General features: G+C 36.9%; 1 protein-coding gene across 1 annotated transcript in view; it reads right to left on the reverse strand.

The window, feature by feature from the left end:
* The window catches only part of ANKRD50 (ankyrin repeat domain containing 50), a 43,279-nt gene that overhangs the window by 12,488 nt on the left and 16,208 nt on the right, over positions 1-14,583 (reverse strand). Inside the window, exon 3 of the mRNA XM_074823618.1 lies at positions 4,878-5,107. Within this exon, the coding sequence (XP_074679719.1) occupies positions 4,878-5,107 (230 nt within the window). The remainder of the gene's footprint in view (positions 1-4,877; positions 5,108-14,583) is intronic.

Below are 14,583 nucleotides of genomic sequence, written 5' to 3' on the forward strand. Positions count from 1 at the left end.
TTATTAAATTCCTGGCAGTTCTGAAAACAAATCAGTTCCAAATGTATTTCTTGGCAAGATCTAGGGTCATTCAAAGGAAAAAAAAAAAGTACTATCTTGGATATATAAATACTTTTACAGTATGTCAACCTTTTCAAACTTTAATAATAAAAAATAAGCTATTAACTAGCAGGTTCCAGTAAAAACTTAAAAATATCCTTCTACTTTCATATTTTTAAATACACTTACATAAGTAAATTACAAAAGTTTTAAATACATTTTAATATATTTAACTGAATTGTTAACTTTGAAGTAATCTGAATGATTAAAAACATGGCAATGTTTTGGCATTAATAATTTAAACTGCTGATCTAAGCATATATTAAATTAGGTATTTCTATGGCCATTTATGCACACCTGCTCAAAAAGAGTAACATATCCAGCAGAGTAAAATGCACCTGAAAACTCAAGCTGCACACTAAGCTTTCTGGTGCGTTTACAGTATACTATGCATTACAAATTTCACTGCATCTACCCCAGGATGCTAAGAGACACTGAGGCTGAAATCTGCTGCTCACACTGGTCCCTGTCACTGCAGAGAAGTTTATTTAGTTAGATTTACAGGTAATGGTTCATTTAAAACAATTTAGTCTTCCCTCTTTAATTACAAAGCATGTAAGTTCAGAACTCACACACGACTTTTTACTAGGAAATACAAAATTCCCTACTATCATGTTTTCAAAGTGGTAATCAGAAGAAAGTGGTAATGAGAAGAAAACAGTAATTAAAAGCTCCCAGTTTATTTCCCAAGCCTTCTAAAGAACTTTTTTTTCCCAAACCCAAACCAAAACAAACTTTTCCAAAGCTTTACTATTATAGAAGTAAATTTTACAACTACATAAACATATAAAAATTATCTTTTATAGTGAAAATCTGACTCCTATAAAGACTTTAAAGTAACATGAAACCACCCAAATAAATTCCAACCTATAATGAAAAATTAGAGGACAACTTAGATTTTCTTTTTCAAAGCGATCTCATACCATTTATTTTCTGAAATGGCAGCTAATGAGAAAAGGTTCAGTTCCAAATCAGGTAACTGATTCGATTTGGGGATTCAGCAATAAAAACTCCCTGAGGAGCTTCAATTATCAAACAGTGTGAGTTTTCTGGGTACAGAGAAGGTGGGTTGTGATATATTTCGCTACATTTTTCACATTTTTGCTTAATTTTTAATTTTAGGAAAGGCTACAAGAAAAACAACCCTCCACATCTATTCAGACCAGAACCAGCAAATAGCAGAAATTTGAGAAAGGTTTATGCTCCCAAGATTTCTAATCCAGAATAAATTTGGATAAATATCAGCTCTTAATAATATCTGGCTGTCTGGAACTGAATGATAGATAAAAGGATGAGTGAAAAATGAATGACAGATTGTCTGCTTTTGCCTACGGGTAACTGGGTGAATGGAGCTTAAGCTGCCTCTGAGGCTAAAGTGAAACCTTTCACATCCACTTTTGATTCTTTTTATTGTGGTTTCCAGTATCTTTCCAGTATCTAACGTTGAATTTATGGAAACTACAGCTCTCAAGAGGTGACATCTGCATGGTTTGTACCACACTGCTGCACTCATGCCTCACGCATGAGAAGGAATTCTTTGGATGAAGAATGTCAGTGTTTAATTGAGGGGTATAATCAAGCCAGATGCCAGAGATATTTGGTTTATGTGTGCAGCAAAAAAAGAAGAAATTAAGCAAATACCTATTAAAAAAACCCTCTTTAAATGAATAAATAGAGCATTTGTACATATGCACTTTTGTCCATTTACCTTTCTAATGTTAATGAGAAATTACCTGCTTTTTACTCAAACTTATCTAAATAAAAATGCCTAATTTTAAGATGCCTAAAGTTTTTAAACTAACGCGATGGATCTTTAAAAAAGGAATTTAGTTTTGTAAGAACTGCTATGCTTTCAAGATTTAGCCTCATTTTAGAAGAAGCATTTTTATTAGCTAATTAGCTGAAGCATAAAAAACCCCTCTAAGTTCTGTGCCACTTCTGGGTTAGAGGGCTTTTTCAGTTATTTAGAAATACAAGGAAACTTCCAATATTATAACACAAAGACTGGAAAGACTGTGTTTAATGTAGCTGCTTGACTGTCCATACTTGTAGCCAAATAAGAGCAAATGATGATGTGGGAGATCATGTGGATAATTATGGGCACAAGACAGAGAATTGTTATATATAGGGTCCGTAAGAAAAAATGAACAGGCATGATGTGGCAGTTGGTGACAATACACATGTAAAAGAAGGCAGGAGGACATGCATTATCTGTTCTCCTTTTTTACTCAATTGACTGGCTTTTGCTCACTGTGGAGGGTGACCGCAGACTCATGCAGGCATCATTTTACATTTGGTTCATATTTTTGAGGTTGTCTCTGCAGCCACAAGAGGCAAAACTTTTTTTTTTTTTTTTTTAATTAATTAATGAAAGCTGAGAATCTGAGTAAGGGGAAAAATCTGTAGCACACTGTGCTACTACTACAGAATCTGGGAATACAGAAGGGCCCAGAACACAAGCTGCAGCAGATGCAGGCACAACTATTCAACTTTCATAAATAAGTCACTAACAAAAGTGAAGAAACAAAGAGGGTGAGGATAAACACCCCTCCTCCTTTTCTCATTCTTAAGAGTGGTAGGGATGATGTATTCACCACTGGCAGCAGCACGATGACAGTGGATGAGAAAGACTGGACTCTCTCCTCCACGTCATCACTATTTTTGGCCTGGGAGATGCTTGCAGAAGTCTCTCAGGACCAGGCTGCTGCAGCAATCTTGTTTCCACTCATTGATAACACTTTCTGACAAACAGGTTTAGTTCTCATTTCAGCAGATATCTGGAGGAAGTTTTCACTGCATGAAAATTTAAAGTGAAAACTGATATAAACTGATTGTAAACTAATTAATATTGGTAAATATATATTTCGTATCGTACTCTAAAATTTTTAGCAGAAAAAACTACAGATGGGATGTGTTTTCCTAAAATAATCCTAAAAGGATTCCAATCTATTTTACTAAATTACAGTGAAACTGTTTTTTTGGGGGTCCAAATTAAAGAAACACATTTGAAGAAAATGTACAGTGATTATATTATCATTATGGTTGCAAACATTTATTTGCTGGGAAATTGGAAGTATTAGAATTTCAGTACAATAATGTCTCAGAGTGCAGTGCACGTTATACGTGATTTATTTCTTCAGTCACGAGTGCAAAAAATACTTATCGTTGATCTTGAATTCTGCCTGCTCACCAATTAAATAGCTTTATAAATTGGCTTGACTAAAAGTAAACATTCAAATACCACAAAGGAGAAGAGTTTGCCCCAGTCAAAGTGATAATGACAGTCTATCCTTTTCAGGGTAGAACCAGTAAATAAATCAACATTATATTAAGTTTTACAACACAAAGTTGCAATGTATCTGAAGTTAACAGAAACTTCAGCCATGCTCCTCACATCCTCACTATAGCTTTCACAGACTTGAATATTGGCTGTAAACAGGAAAATCATTCAACAGTGTATTAAGTGGGCAGCCATCACGATGGCTGTAATGTCACAATTTTCTTTCATAGTGCATAAAACAGCACTTCCTCCAAATAGACCCTAAAATGTCCTCTCAATTTGTATCCAATTATTTTGGGATTCATTCGTTCTTTGCTGTACCTTTTCCACAGTGAAGATGGGATTATAATATCACAAAGCAACTTCCTTTATGCTATTCATCAGGTCATTCTCTGTGGAAATGAGAAATTAACTCATTCAAATTAAATTTATTTTAAAGGCATATCCATTAGTTCTGCTGATTTTTCCTGTCAGGAATTCCATCTGGAAACATACTTAGAAGACAACAGCAATTTTTTAGGACTAGTCTGAAAGATTACATGATTCAGTGGAAAGGAAATAAAACTGCTCTGAAGAAAGTTTTGTCTGGTTTTTTGGCAATGACAATGTATCTAATCAGCCAAGCTTTGACAAAACTATTCCCATATGAATGTCCAAAGGAGCCCTGTGAAGCTACCCCAAAGTTTCCTTTAGTTCTCACATACTCCCAAACACCAATCTTCATGTCTGCCACTGATTAATACAGTACTTCATTCCAAAATGCAATTATCCCATTGACCTTTTGCTACTGTGGAAACGAGCAAGCCTATGGGTCTATGTTCTATAATCACATTTTTGTCCTAATTGTGTCTGTAATACACACAGGCTTTATACATAGGCCTGGAATCCAGTCTAGATATTGCCCTTTATTAAATTTCAGAGAACTTCCAGTAACAATGTCATTACAGTGAAGAAATGTTCTCATGACACAGTAAAGCCTGGATGAAGAAGCTGTAAAGAATTTTTTTACTGTGCAACCTTTGCCAAAAGTATGCTCCAAGAATCCCCATCTGCATTGTTCCCCTCTCAAGTTCCACCTTCAAAGATTATTCCCCACTTTCTGAAAAGAAGGGGAGAGATTTTAATGGCAGATGAAAAAAAATCTTTTGAGGTTGTAAGGAATGGGTGTATGCAGCCGACATACTTATGTACTTGCACATCACCTACACCGTTTCAAAGCTTTTTAAAACTAGTAAAGCAAGAGAAAAACTCAAAGCAGCCATATTCTTTGCAGATATATTGCAAAGACATAATTTACCTCTAAAATACTTGGCCAATTTAAGCTCTCTATAGTCTTCAGTAAACAGGAATGTGTGTTTTTTAGCATTACCATTTTTGTGATTGTCATTTTTCAGAACTAAGCACGCATTGGTACTTTCAACCATCACCAAGGGTCTTGTAAATAGTATATCCTAGTTACAGGCAGAGGTAGCAAACACTTCCTATGTTCTGTACTCACCTGTAAACATTTTTGTAACAGCTTTACTCTGCTTGCGGGCAGAACACAGGAGGAGCAGCCAGGGAGGGAAGAACTCAAAGTGGCCAGCTAAAAGCTCCGCTATTGTTCCAGATAAACTTGTAGAAGTCTGTTCACCCTCAGAAACATTACAGCCCTCATCAACTGAATCTACAAGGACGAAGAGGCTCTGCTGAGGGGGCTTCATTCCCAAGAGAGGGAGCAGAATGCACCTGTAAGGAACACAAAACAAAATCAGTATTTTAAATACATTTAACTTGACTATCATATAGACATTCAAGTTGAAGCTATGATCAACTTAAAATGCCTTAGACTGTTTAAATAACTTTGCATTTTAAATAGTTATGGCAGAGAATACTGAGGTAGACTGAACTAACAGAAAAAGTTTGAACAATAAGTGATGTAATTCTTGCTTAGGGAACATTACTTTTTAATGAACTTATAATTTATACCAATACTTTAAAACTATGTAATGTTGTTCAAGGCTGATTAGAAGACTTGCAAAAATATTGCTTCTCTAAGATAGAAGCTACTTGGCCTAAAGTTTAAGAACTTCATTACTGTTGTCTCTGCCAAAGCTGTTGTTATTGCTTATCAGAAACTAATAGCAAACAATAGTTGGTCGTGAAACAGAAGTCTAGAAAAAAGACACGTGAAATATCAAAGCTCAAAGAGTTCAAGTCTGAATGAATAACGGTTTTACAAAGAACAGAATTTCTGCCATATCTTCACAAATGAAATGCAAATTAATTTAGTAGCAGACTGAGGCATTTGGTAGTGATGCTGATATATCTAGTTTTTATTTATACAGAAATTGCGAAGTTCCTATTACTGGAAAAGGATTATCTGCATCCTCAGGACGCTAGCATCTCTACCAGTGCACCTGATTGTGCAGCTAAAAAAGTCTCAAATTTGCATATATTATTGACACCTTTAATGGTACTCCTTAAAAATATAACTAACTCTGCACTTATACATATCTTTAAATAGCTACAATATAACTATCATGGGCCTATCCAGTATTTCCACGCTATGTTTTTTGGGAAACTTCATAATGATTTAGGCCCTTAAGTTTCACTGACTAAATTATCTTTCAATACATTTGGCAAGTAAACTTTTACTTTAAAGTAAAAAGATTCAAAAAAATAAACAAGGTGAGAAAAATATGTATCTAACAGTTTACTCTCTTTTGTAGATTTGTTATTTGCACATGTCCAGAAGGCATGCACATCATAAGTATTTTTTGTTTTACTCAAGACCATAATAATCATTCTTCATTTGCTTTACTGAACAATTTTTTCTTCAGAAGGCTTTGGTCAACACATTATTACCTACCAAGCATTCAAATTGGAATATAAGCAAATCTTGTCTGTTAATGGAAGAACGCAACCCACTTCAGAAATGATTCATAAGCCCCGTTAGTGGAAGGTTTGTTATTTTCTGGTTTTCTGACTGTGAAAATTGCAAAATGGAAACAGAGTGGTGCACCTTTCATGTCTGACAGTAACAACAGAATCTAGCAGAGCAGACTAGGTGATCTATTACACTTGGAGAAATTTCCCCAAAGGTATAAAAAGGAAGTACAAAGTACTTGTGCTCTGAAAGTATTCTTTTCAGATGCATAAGACTACTGAGAATTCTCTGGTACTTCCACAGCTAGATACTCTTTCAGAAGATGCCCAAAGTACAACTAAAATCACTGTTCACTGAACTGGGATGTTAAGCAGCTACCACTTAACAGAACAGGAAATTAAAGTATCCATAAGGTTAAAATTACTCTCCTAAGTGATGCCAATCCCACAATGAAAGGACACAGTTGGAAATGACTACATTTTCCACCCCTTCCCCCACCAGAATGCTGCCTTGCCCCCTCAGCTATTTATGTCAAGGCATTTTCCCTGAAACATTTCTTTTTCTATCAAAACTAATTTTCTTTTCACATAGTTCTCTACACAAAATTAATTTTCAAGTATGAATGTTACTACAAGATAAGAAGAACTGGTAATGGTACATTAAACTAAAATCTCACTTAAAATGTGTGTGACTAACGAGATGCCTACAAAATATCTTAGGAGAATCCAACAATGTTCTTGTATTTACCTGTTGGGAATACCTCCAAGAAAATCTGTCATGTCTGGGAAAGAGTCACAAATCATTCTGCTTAATTCCTGCAATACCTAACAGTTGGCTGCAGCACGTTAAATCAAAAGGTTCACCGTGCCTCCAAACAGGGTTGAAAGTAGGTATCTAAGAAATAATGTAAGCACTGGGCAAGCACTAAACCACATTTTCCCAGACCTCTCAGGGACCACAGCAAACCATGCTTCCAGGGACTTTCTAAACCAGAGATTCAGTCTTTGCATTTAACGTCCCTTAACTGACCACAGTTCCATGAGTTTGTCCAAGTCTTCTATGAACCGATTTAAGCCTCCAGTATCCACAAGCCTCCGGCAAGGCCGCCTGCAGCTTAGTTACACACTGCATGAAAAAAAACCCCCTTCCTTTCGTAGTTTAAAATCTAAAATATCCTTGTTTCATTTGATACCCTTCAGCTTTCATACTGGGATGGTGAGTGATTATGTCATATTTACCTTCTCCATGCCATTTGTAATCTTCTGACTTGTACCACTGCCTCTCTAGGCCATTTCTTTCCAGGCAGAAGTGTCCTAGCATATTGATTGTGCTTCATAAAAAGCTATTCTGCTCACCCTTGTCTCCCTGTATTCTTCTTTTTTCCAATTCACAATACTTGTATTTCTGAATCTCAACATAACGTTATTTTTCCTAGTGGAATTTTACACGCATATACATATATATATGCATATAAAAAATGAGGCACAATGACTTCTCCCAGCTTACAGCAATATTATTAAAAGTGCGGCATTGACAAGACATTGGCAAGGCTTTCTCTTAAACTGTACTTAGAAACCATTTGATAAACTTCTGTTCTTCCTAGCCATTTTATATCTCGCGAGTTCAGACTAGATGCCAAGTAACATAATAGTGAAACTTTTCAGAGGTGGTAAGGGCTGTGCTAACTTGCCAGAAGTCACATCATGTTTACCTCCATAATGTGACTTTGTAATTCCACTCCCTATGATTTCTTGCTTCCATAGGAAAATTACATAAACCAACATGGAAGTAACAATATCTTAAAGTACTTCTGTAAACGGTGATTCATATACAGATTGTTGTACAGATTGCTTAATTTGAGGAGTGCCTCTCAAAAGATTAGAAGTTGATTTTCTTTACCTTCTGAAAGGATAACAGCTTTATTTTTATAACTTTTATATTCAATACAGATATAAAAGTGGTTATCATCACAGAAAATTTCTGAAATAGAAATTATGATTTAAAACAACAAAATTAGTAAAAATACAAAAACTCTAGAGAAAACCGCACAATTAGGTGTTTTAAATGATGGAATTAATGTAATGTAATTCAATTCAATGACTTATTTATGCAGAGCGAAGATGTTTTACATGCTCTCTAGCAAATAAGGAGTCATCAGAACAATGAACCATTCACAGAATTCTTCAGGATTGCTACTGAGTTGACTGAACCCACACAAACAGGATTTTCCACATATGGAAGGAATATATACACACTATGCTGAAGTTCTGTTTATGATTATCCTTGAGATTTTTAGATTGGATCCACAAAAATATCAAGACACAACACAACAAAGTAGAAAGATAGTGGTGTTGTCCACAAAGGCTGAAAGAAGTCACAGTGGAATGCACATACTCGCTTAAAAAAAAAAAAAAAGGCAAACACACATGCCAAATAACATTTAATGAGTGGTTCTAGGAGCAAAAGAAGTTATAAATCCTATTTCTAGTTTCTGAGTGTGTTCCTCATATTTGATTATCTCTGGTATACAGGAAATTCAGTTATGTCCCCACTTAAATTGTTTGATGCCTGCTACATCATGAACATAGCTTATCCTTAAAAGGGCTCCTTTTTCTCTCTCCAGCTGCTAGCATTCACTACTGACAAACACATAGAACAAGCGTATAAAACTCATCTCCTAAGCAAGCCAAAAGACGCAAGGAAAAAAAGAAGGAAAAAACCCCAACCCCCTCCTCCCCACACTTGTTAGAGCCCAAGTGCTGCTACTTTTAGCAAAACACAAAATACTTCAAATTTCAATGACAGAAATGCCTGATTTGGAAATCTGCTTAACTATTACTACAGCTCTTAGATTTCTTTTTCTACATCACTATGACAATTCTTTAACAAACTGCCTTTTGAGTCACCTTACCGCCAAACGGTTGTAGTTCAGCACTTGTATTTCAGTTACAGCAGCTAATGCCAAGAACCATCCCAGAGGTCTGCGCCGGGAAATTACAAAACCTTCTCTTTTCAGATAAAGTTTGTAAAAATGCAGACAATATCATTATCCCACACATAGCCTTCTTTGCTTTCCCCTCCTGCTTTTTTGCAAATTATGCTAACATCAGATTCCTTGAGCAAATTCACCAGCTATTTGTCATATTCCTAATCCCTGCATACTAAATTAGCCTTTTCCCCCCACCTGCCTTCCTTAATTATTGAGGGGGTTAATTTTTCCTCCTCATTTTAAACTACTAAATGCCTCCAAACATTTTTATTCAGAGGAAACAATCTATGCAAGCTACAGCTAGGGAGGCCAGCTTCAGCATTCATGCTGAAAGTAGGCATGCACCACGTGCTCTTGCAAAGGTGGCGCGCAAAACTGATTTTGCATCCACAGACCAAAACAGTAACATTTTCACCAGTGTTACAGAGTGAAGCCTACTGTTCTCTTCCAAGCTCCGCTGCTACTTTTGCCAAGCCTGCGGTAAGCCTCTGAAATGGTGTAAATGCAATCAGAGCAAACAGCCCGTGGAGCGGGCCCCCACCACAGCCCAGCAGCCCCCCAGCCCAGGGAGCAGAGTCTTTTCTACACCAGGCCAACTTCTGACCACACACAAAGTGCTTCAGGCTGGCTAGCAAGAAAGGACCCATATTACACCCAAGCCCGCAAGCCGCAATCACTTATGCTCAGACTTTGCACATGTCGTCCCCTCCTCTCCCACTCTGTCTGCTTAAGTTTTTCTTACGTACCAAGAGAACAGCACTGTGCTGTGTGCTTGTTCTAGTTTGGACCATGTGCAACGTTATCACTCTGAATGTGGCTGGATCTGCCGTTTGGGTTGTGTTTTTTACTGTTGCATTTTGTCAGGTTGGAAAGAACAATCTCTCATTGGCAGTGCTGCAAGTTAAAAACACCACTACAGTACATGAGCACAAGGAAAGTAAGGCAAACAAACCAAACTGATTTTTAAAAATGGTGCTAAATGCTCCAAATGATGTTTATTGCTGTAAGGTTGCCCTTACGCTCTACTTCAGCTCATCTGCCTCCCTCTGGTTTTGGGAGTTGTGAAATGTTAGGAAGTTGCATTCTCCTGCCCAAGTTCACCAACACCTCCCTGCTGATATCACCGCATAACATCTTTCCTAAAGACTATTTGCATTTCAAAAAGGAAGGCAATAATCATTGCCAGCAAGACTGTTCATATGTGATATTTACAATTAAGTTAGTATTAATGCCACTATTCTGAGTTACAAGAAACAGTAGTAGGCGATCACATGGAATAACAGAAAATAGCTGTAAACTCCATGAGGATTGTAATACCGTGGAATTGAAGTAATTCCTTTTGGATTGTAAACATATGCTGAAAAATGTATTCATAACACCTTGGCTGAACAGGTTTGGTGATTACTAGCAACATCATGGATCTGATTAGCTGCTATCTACAAACGAGGTTACATTGAGTTTTACCAGAATTTATTATTCTATTGGCAAAAATTTGGCAATAGAACTTTGTAAAACATTCACCCTATAGGAGAGAGACAATGCAGTGCTGTCCTCTGCATGACATCTGAATGCCTTGTAGAGTTTACAAGGAAACTGCTCACTGGCCTATTTGGTCTAAAGAATTCTTGGAAATTTAAGTAACAGAGGAATATGTCTACATATATAGGATGGATATGTGTATATACATTTGTATATAAAGAGTTTAACAATATCTAATGTATAAAAAAATAGACAATTCTTCAAACACTAGTCTCAATCTTCAGAAAAGCAAACAAGCATCCTCCTTCTTATGGGTGGTTTACAACATGATATATCACAGCAGTTTACCATGTAATTTTTAAGACACTCATTTCCATTTATGTTGTATCAGAAAATGAAGTACATAGTGAAACTGTAAATAAGCCAACTATATTTATATAATGTTGTAGTAATTTTTGCCAACAGTGTAAGTAGCAGTGGGATTTTTTGCCTAAAAATCACACATAGAGACCTAGCAAAAACCCTAACCAGTAAGTGGAAATCCGATGCTGCCTCTGCCAGATCTGAATGATGTGCAGCAGGAGCTCCATCCTCCCCAGCCCACTGCTGGGGGACACTCAGGGAAGAAGGCAGCTCTGTAGGGCAGTTAAGAGCTGGAGCTGCTGCAAGACAGGAAAAGGGGAACGAATTATGTTATACAGGCACTACAGAGGGGAGCCCAGGCCATTGCAAGATGCCTAATGACATAGGTACCTAAGGGCAGAAATCTATACACAATAGGGTTTTCACTACTTCCACTGCTCATGGAATAAACATAAAAGCTTTAAAATGTATTAGAAAACAAAAAATGCAAACCTCCAGATTTTTTTTAATCATCTGTACTTAAAAAATTCTCACAAGTGACAGCAAATACCCCAGCTTGCTCCCCACTGCCTCATGAATTTACAGACACACGTTCATTTGTATATTATAACAAACCAGGGGTTGGTTAGCAGAGTATAATCTGTTAGGGTTGTCCCTCTGCCAGTTTCCAGTTTGCATTTAAAAGAATGAAGCCAGTGAAGATAAAGCTGTTAAAGACTGTTTGAAGCTTCAGCAAAGACAGACGTATACCAATAGCTGAATTTTTCTGTTTTCCAAACTGCATATGGGGCATAGGTCACAATAAAATATGAAAAGGTACATTTCACTTCTAATGAAATTGATAATTCCCTGCTCCTCAGCTGATGAAATATTATCCTCTTTCCAAGAAGACTTTCAGCAGCTGTATTCACACAGAAAGAAAAACCAGAGCATCTTTACAATTTACTTACAGTAGTTTGTAGATTAGTGAGTTTTACTTTGTCCTATGACAAGGCATTTATATCTTATGAATGACTGACAGTAAACAGTTTATTTACCTGCCTCGTAATGCATTCTGGCTAATGATTAAAAGGGAAACTCTAATGGTCAAGTCCAGTAGCTGCTTTCTGTATAGTATCACCCTGATTCTTGGCACTCTATACATGTGTAATACAGGCCTTTGCTTCTTACTCATCACCCAGCTGCGCATACTAGTGATAACATCCTGAGAAACATACACACAGGACCCTTAATAGTGGAAATACTCAAGAAATACAAAGGCTGTGAAGCATTGAATACCTCTACACTTAAAGAGCTGCAAAATAGAACATATGGCTAAATATGGCAAAAATGAGTGACCCATTTTGATGTGTGCACACCTGTGTACATACCGACGGATTTGACTGGGTTATTGAGGTACCCGTTCTGTAATTTTTCAACATGATAAAGGGTACTGTAACTGATTATGATTTCCTGACAAAGTGCAACACTGGAATTATACACACTCATGGACTATAGTATAATACATTGTTTCTAGTAAATTATTTGTTTACAGGGTGCACAGAAAGACAAAGCGGCTCTAGCAGTTCTATAGTTTGTCTTATGAAGGAAGAAGCAGAAAGCAGAAAGAAAAAAAAAAAAACAAACAAAAACCAACCCCGAGAATCACCTACTGGGAAAGCTCTAGGTACAGGATGTAAACCTAGGGTCTGCTCTTTTCAGAAGCAGTGAATTAGAAACAGCAGGCAAGTCTTGTGCAATTCAGTACCTGATTTTGCAATGTCTTGTAGCAACCTGAATTTTATCTGTAATTGCAAAGCAGACTTGCAGTCCCACAAGGAGAGTACAAAAGCTAGCTCTAGGGCATCAGGCCAGACAAAAGTAGAGTTTATCACAGAACCAGCGCCATTGGTCACACATAAACAGAGCATGCTGGACCCCTGTGTATTGATTAGAGACCTCCTACTGTCTCATACAAATATATAGGTGATTTTTGTCTATAAAACATTGCCAGTGGATTTACTGGTGGATTTACTTGAAATCTCAGAAAACAGAAACCATAAGAGCAAATATTTTTGTGTAATAGTTGGACTGCCTGGAACAGTTTGCAAACAACTCAGCTATTATAAAGGACAGACAAATGTAGCTGAAAACCATTCACACCTGCTACCATGAGCAGGTTGACTCTCTCTATATATTTTTAAATGGAATATATTTGCCATATGTGCTAACATATACAATATGTTCTAAACTACTTGGAGTCTGACATACAAAAATCTGAGTCCCTATCAAAGGCAAAGACGACGAGAGTACAGGAAACAATGCAAACATTTTCCTGAACATGTAATATAATATAGTAATTTATTCTACAGAAACTCTCCCAGTTGTTTTTTAGTGATGGAGAGGTCATCCAGTCCACTTCCCTGCCTACAGCCTGGTCAGCCTGAGAGATACTAGTCTAGGCATTCCTAAAGACTTCCACTGATCAATACTCTGTCTCCCCAAGCAACCTATTCCCATCCAGTGCTTCAATATTCTTGTAACTGGCAGGTTTTCCCCTTCTCGCCACACGTCTAATCTTAACCTGTTTTCCTGCAATTTAAACCTTATACTTTTGCCGTATTACTTGTGTCCCATGGATAACACAAAGGTCATTAGAAGGAAGCCAGTAGTATGCAAAATTTATAACCATTTCCATCTGCTCAGTCAGCCAGACCATTACGGAACACACTGAAAAGAGACAGACGCAGGACAGACCTCCATGAAACCGAACGTAATGTGCTGTGTCAGTTTGAAAATGAACTACTGATAACTACTCTCTAAATACAGTTACTCAACAAGTTTGCACGTAGTCAAATAGTTCTACCTTGCACATAACCTGCTTGCATGAGTCTCATGTAAGAATCAAAGCCTTCCTGAAATCAAAATGACATCCCTGATCCACAAGTAGTATTACTCTGTCTCTTAGAAAAATAGGTTTGGGGTTGTCAAAACCAAACCACGTCATACTATGTTAGCTGTTTTTCAAATCTTTGTTATCTTCAAGCTGCTTACAAATAGTTTGTATGATTATTTGTTCCAGCATTTTTTAATTTCAATTGACACGCTTCTAATTCCCCACCCCTTTTTGTCCCTTTTTAAAGCAAGGCAGTAAATATACATCTTCCTCTTTCAAGTCTGAATTGTCAGCCGTCCTGATAAAGGTAACCTGTCCTTTGTAGATAATTAGTAATAGTTCATAGGTTGAACAGTTTGAAAACATCTCACCTATTCTATTTTGTGGTTTGTGGTTTTCTTTCTAGCTGGGCTATGTTCTTCTGTAATCTTCTTTGTTGCTAGGTTTAATTAAGTTAGCTGACTGCAAAATGGCTGTTTTTAAGAAAGGGCATCTACCCAAGCATTGAACATTGTAGCTTTCCCAGTGCTATGAGTTTTTCTTCCCCAGTGAATAGCTGATCAATGCTCGGTGGATATTGTCTTCCTCCTGCTAACGTATGTACAGAATTATTTATTACCAAACAAAAC

The sequence above is a fragment of the Strix aluco genome, chromosome 4 (assembly GCF_031877795.1).
Source record: "Strix aluco isolate bStrAlu1 chromosome 4, bStrAlu1.hap1, whole genome shotgun sequence".
Classification (NCBI taxonomy): Eukaryota; Metazoa; Chordata; class Aves; order Strigiformes; family Strigidae; genus Strix; species Strix aluco.